Source organism: Papilio polytes, unplaced genomic scaffold, assembly GCF_000836215.1.
Source record: "Papilio polytes unplaced genomic scaffold, Ppol_1.0 DF822845.1, whole genome shotgun sequence".
In the NCBI taxonomy this organism is placed as follows: Eukaryota; Metazoa; Arthropoda; class Insecta; order Lepidoptera; family Papilionidae; genus Papilio; species Papilio polytes.
In genome coordinates, this window is record NW_013526359.1 from 590,733 (window position 1) to 596,732 (window position 6,000).

The window sequence follows — 6,000 nt, forward strand, 5'->3', positions numbered from 1 at the left end:
TTTTATTTTTATTTCGGTTTCAAAAGCATTAATTGTTTCTTATATTGCACGCTAACACAATATAATAATTCCAATTCCATTGACACATATATAACATACAACGAACAGAATTAAAATAAACTCTAGTTTGGAATTAATAAATAATTTACTTCAAATTAATTACATTTAGATATATGTGTATGATCCTCAATTCTGCTAATAACTATGGACTTTATAAGCAACTTGTCTGAAATAGCAGAATTGAGGGTATGACCTGCTTCACCGCGTCGCTGCCACCTTCCCTCCACACATCCTCCTACCCGCTGCGTACTGTGTAGCACCACTCATTCGTACAACATCCACGCTGACCGGTCGCACGAACATTTTTTCGTTTGCTTTTGTAACGAAAAGCAGTCGACCATTGTCTATGCATGGCGCTTAATTACTTTCGATATCATTGTTGGCAATCGATGTGGCTGTTAGATTTTTTTTATAATTATAGGTTACTTTAATTGCAATTACTTCTGTCATATCAGGAATTAGCGCATTGAGAAATGATTAACATCACTGATCTAACTGGAATAAAAGAGCTGTGAAGACAATGATAAGAAATAGGTTTGGTATTAAAAAAAAACTAAAAGATTACGTCCCCAAAGAGAACATTTTAAGTTTGTAGGAATAATAAATGAAAACACCGAAAACATTAGGACTGTAGCAAGCCTTGTTAAAATAACTCTAAAAGGGAATTCGGCTATACTTTATAGGCAGTTTGCAGTCACCTATGGGATTCCAAGGTTAAAGGTTTTCCTGGAATCTACCATAAGCAACTAAGATTTGATATAAATAAGAAATAGCATAGGCGTGGAAGAGTGGCTACATTTTGTGCGTGTTCTGGTCCGTTTGTGCGTGTCCCTGTCCCGTGGCGGTGGGTGGTGCGGTGTGCGGCGGGCGCGTAGCTCAGTGGAGGCGTTGCGCAGATTCAGCTCGGGGGACCTGCAATCCGAGTGCGATGAGGGCGAGGTGGACCCCTACACCGGCCGCCCGGCCACCACCAGCCAGCCTAAGCCGCAACCGCAGCACCAGCGGCCCGTCTCGCAGGGTGAGTGCACATTATACAGCAACTGCCTTAATTTACTGCAAATATTAATGTCACCAGTCACACGTTTCCAGAAAAGGTACGTAGGTCCATCTTATGAGACTTACACGCGTAAAGTTTCATATCAGCATATTCCAGCATTACTGCTCATAATGAAGTAAAACAAAAAAAAATTGGCGCTAATAGAAATAATTGCGCATTTTTAACTTCGCCATTAAACTTGACAAAACTTATGAAAGCTGTTTATCTCATTACATGGAGCGAAGAACTAGTAAAACTTTTAATTTGTTTGAAGAAGGACTATGGCGGAGTAAATTGATTTCTAACTTTTAGACAATGTCCCCTGTGACGTCATAATGCAGACTTAGTTCATCATATTATACACTTTTTTATTCTATTACATTCAGACAAACTGCTCAAGTAATTCTAGGAAAGTAACGAAGGTTCGGCACAGTATGTGCTGGTATTCCATACATTTGTATCAGCCGTTATATCTGAATCCACTCCTTTCTTAAGCGAATCCCGTTTAATCCTGCAAATTTTTTATATGGGTTCAAAATTTTTATGTATCATCGTATTTCGAATTCGGAATAATTTTGCTTTTCTTCTTGAACGTAGCTACTGGTGGTAGCATCGGCAGTGCCTCCAGTGTGTCTGCGAGTTCGGCTGCGGGCACGGGTAGCGCGGCGGCGGCGGGCCCGGCGCCTGCTGGTGGCGACCTGTCCCTCAACTTGCGTGGCGGATCTCGAGGCACTTCGGCGCCCTCCTCACCTGCCAAGTCCCGGGAATCGCTATTACAGCGCGTGCAGTCTCTCACCGGTGCTGCTAGAGACCAGGGCGCCAACTTGTTAGGTAAATACTCTAAGAGGTCGGATACCTTTGACTAAACGATTGCACAACTGTTTAGTCGCGCTTTGATTCCTATGAGCTTATATGGAGGTGCACACACTACTCGATTTTTAGTTATGCAAATAAACAGTTGAATGGGCTGCGAAACAATGAACAATCGCACAACTGTTGTGCGATAGTTTAGTCAAAAGTGTGCGCCCGCTCGAACTGTATAAAACATAATATTCTATAGTCTTCTGTTCTTTACTATACAAAATGACCAGAGGATCAGTGACGTCAGTACAAATTAATCACAGTGCACGTTTTATTCAATTTAAAGTGCAATAAGGTCGAAGATTGAATGCAACTAGGGGAAAAGGTGGGCTTTGTTTAGTCTTTGGCTTTGGGCAGGTCAATTTGTACGGACATGTTGACCTTTGTGTCGAGCGCGGTTCTGCTGATGGAACACTATGTTTCGTAAACGTTCAATGCAAACAGCTCGCGTCTGCCGCTGAAGTATTGAATGAAGACGTAATTGGATTCCGTTGCTTTGTTTCCATTTCAATTGGACATAAATGTATTGCATATTTAACTCTATTTGAGCTTAATAATGAAAGTAAGATTATTACTTATGTATTGGGCAGTGATCGTTTATTAAATTGGTTGTTAGAATACTTCAACATTGTAGGTGACTAAAGATTGTCTTTTGTTACTTTGCATCTTTAATTTTATTAAACAAAAGGTAAAATTAACCACACGTTCTCTGTTTCCATAATTACAGCATAATATTTTTTCGAAAAGAATTTCGAGATCCAAATAGCGTTATTTATTTACTAATAAATGAATTATAAAATTTAAGTCTTGTGTCATCAGAAAGCCTAACGAGCGTTTTACAGCCGAAATAAAAAGTTCATTCGAGTGCCTCTTGACGGCCTCATTCACGATTTCTCCCTTAAATTTTTGAACAAGACGGAACAAAACTAAACTTTCAATGGGTACTTGATCTTTTTGAATAAAACCTTACATTGTTAGCAATAATAATCTATACCAAGCTGTTAATAATAAATATGAAATAACCTAAGCAGGGACAATTAATTAACTCATGAGAATTTTTCAAAATTGTGTTATTAATGATCTAAAAACATCAGAGAGGTGTAAAAAGAGACCAAAGGAAGAAATAAAAAAATTACTTACAGAGTAAAGTTCTTTTTAATGAAAAGTTAAGCCTTTTGTATTTTAACCACCTCCCTTCTTATACCTGTACAAAAGACATTTATAAATATGGCTGTTAATAGGCAGCGTAACATCTGTGGCGTCAGTGGGTCGCGGTTACAACCGAGATCGCTGCGTCACGCTGCTTGTTGTGGATGACCAGAACACTGACTGGTCCAAGTACTTCCGCGGCCGCCGGCTCCCTGGCGAGTGGGATATAAGAGTCGAACAAGCCGAGTTTAAGGTATGTTCTACTGTTGCGATGCTTGGTTTTCCATTGCCAAATACTGGAATAAAATATATCTTTGTTAAATGTCAATATGTTTTGGAATAAGACTTTTTGTTGGAAAGTCCACATTGATGTTAGTTATTTACTTTTACTTGTTATCTCTGATTTCTACGTAAATACTATTAATAGGACTTTTATTGAGATATTGTACGTTTAATTACAACGTCATAATAAAAGTGCCGGGAACCATTTACAATATAAATTGCTCTCAATATCATTATATTGATGGACCGTGCAGAAACCGTAGAAGTTCACGGGCATACGACTTAATATACTAATTCATTATGTAGAGGTAATGAGTTTTTACTATACTTTTAAAAATAATTTTTACCTTGCCAAGGATGGGGTTAAATATTTGAATGTAGGAGTGACACTTAAAATTGGGTAATCTTCTGTTCATGACAATAGATATTGTTATGAATCATAAGTTTTGAACCTTGCAATTCATTACAATCACCCATTTTTATAGAAGCAAAAGAATATAATGTAACCACTGTGGTCTAATTAGATTCGTATAGGTATAGTCATAATTTAACACAGAACTCGCGTATTTTGAAAAGATGGATTTCCTAAGCTAATTTATAAACATGAGCTTTTGATATGAAAAACTTTTCGTATCAACATTAATATCATTACTATGAAGTCAAGTAAGGGGGAAATTGAAGGCGTGATGGTAATACATAAACGTCCTTTTTGTGAGTTTACGTTCTTTACCTGTTGTAACATTATTATATGTTTTTTTTTATTGAAAATAGTATATTATAATAATAGGGCAATCCCATTTTGTATGATTTGTTAATGGTCAAATGTCAGCCAAATATAAAGTTAAACAGTCTTCAGTTAAAAAAATTATGTCTCATAGAACAAATTCGTATGAATAACTTGAATTTAACTTCGAGTTTTATTTTTAATTTTTGGGTTCACATTCATAGGTATTTTTCAGTAAAATATTTCTCATTTTTAGTCCAAAAGTAAATAATACATGTACGTATAACTTTAGTGGGAAACTCTTTGCTTACTTAAGCAGGGCACTGATCGTTTTAATAGTAATGTTTGTTTGCAGGAGCTGTCCGTGACGGCGAGTTCTGACGGCGCCAACGTGTCTATGGCGGTCTATCGCAGTGGCACTAAAGTGACGCGATGTTTTAAGTTAGTATTGTTATCAGTAAACATGCGATATATGTGTAAACATGGACTAAGTTTTAAAATACAATGAATTTATAAATAATTAAAATCTCATCGACGTTAATGCGGTCAAAGTTTGCGCATTGCAGAATGTTTTTACATAAATTTGCATGTTCTTATACAATTTATTTTCTATTCGTTTTACAACAAAAATAATTTATTTTTTGGTTCAAATGTTCTTGTATAAAAAGTAAATTTTGATATTAATAAAATACAGAACACTTTTCCCCTGATATAAAAGTACAGAGATACCTTTAAACCTGTAAACCATTAATTAAGTTGGGCGATTTGTTAATGTCAAGTCTACAATTTATTTTCAGCAAAGTTAGGCTTACAACTTCTTACATTTATTTTACCTATCAAGATTTTTAGAAAGTAAGAATTCGTTTGAAAATAAAAAGGTACACCAGTCTGAGAATTCTTATTACTCCAATAAGACTTTTCCAAATTAAAATAATACTTCAAGCTATTTGAGTGTAGCGTTTAGAAAAGGAAATATGTATTAAAATTTTTTTTTTTTTGTTATTGTTACTAGTTAGTTATAAACGAGTTTTGTCGTAATAACAATAAGCCGATATCGCAGTCATCTAAAAAGTGATTATATTTTAAAGGGTCCGCAAGGAAAAGTTATCTCCATTCAGGCTCAGAATTTGCGACTGAATTTATGTTTGTCCCATTTCATAATCTGCGTAATAAATGGGCCATGCGAAGTGCTTAGTGGGTATCATAAAGCGGTTTTATAGTACATTTAATAGTCAACCGACTGTGAGAATGTATTTTGAATGTGTTTACATTAGATCTGCAAGTATGTGCTCAAATTTTACAAGTAAAAGTTGCTGCAGAGTAAATACTAAAATGATTTATGACACAACACACATTCAGAGCCACCGACACGCCTGTCGTGTTCATTATCATAGTTACGCCAATAAGGTAGCGACATTGAACGTGTTAATGTCGTGGTATTGCTAGTTTCAGTTATTAGTGGTAAGGTCATCATTCTCTTTACTACTGTACGCTCATCATCATCCCCCCTACCTTATCCTACTCCCGTAGGGTCGGCGCTCCGGGAATTCTTTACTTAAATAACTCTATCATCCGTCATCTCAGCCATCACTCCCTTCTTGATCATCATCTCCCGAAATCAATTCATCTCTTTCTAGGTCTACCTCTACCGGTCTACCTGTACCACACTCATAACTAACGTCCTTCTAGTTACATGCGATTCATCCCTCCTCATAAATACCCCAAACTGTGCTAATCTTTGAAGCACGCTAATAATGTAATACTTACGTGGCAAATTAATTGGAGTTCATAGGTTTTATGTTCGGTATAGATAGCACGGGTTCGCCACATTCGGTGGCGAACATAATTTTGTATTTCGCGCCCCGGGTTTAGTGCGGGTAAGCGCGCT

At 36.7% G+C, this 6,000-nt stretch overlaps 1 protein-coding gene across 1 annotated transcript in view; it reads left to right on the plus strand.

Moving 5' to 3' along the window:
• Window positions 1-6,000, plus strand: part of LOC106105312 (synapsin) — a 69,464-nt gene that overhangs the window by 3,738 nt on the left and 59,726 nt on the right. Inside the window, exons 3-6 of the mRNA XM_013285603.1 lie at window positions 957-1,078; window positions 1,694-1,927; window positions 3,199-3,359; window positions 4,468-4,553. Coding sequence (XP_013141057.1) covers window positions 957-1,078; window positions 1,694-1,927; window positions 3,199-3,359; window positions 4,468-4,553 — 603 coding nt within the window. The remainder of the gene's footprint in view (window positions 1-956; window positions 1,079-1,693; window positions 1,928-3,198; window positions 3,360-4,467; window positions 4,554-6,000) is intronic.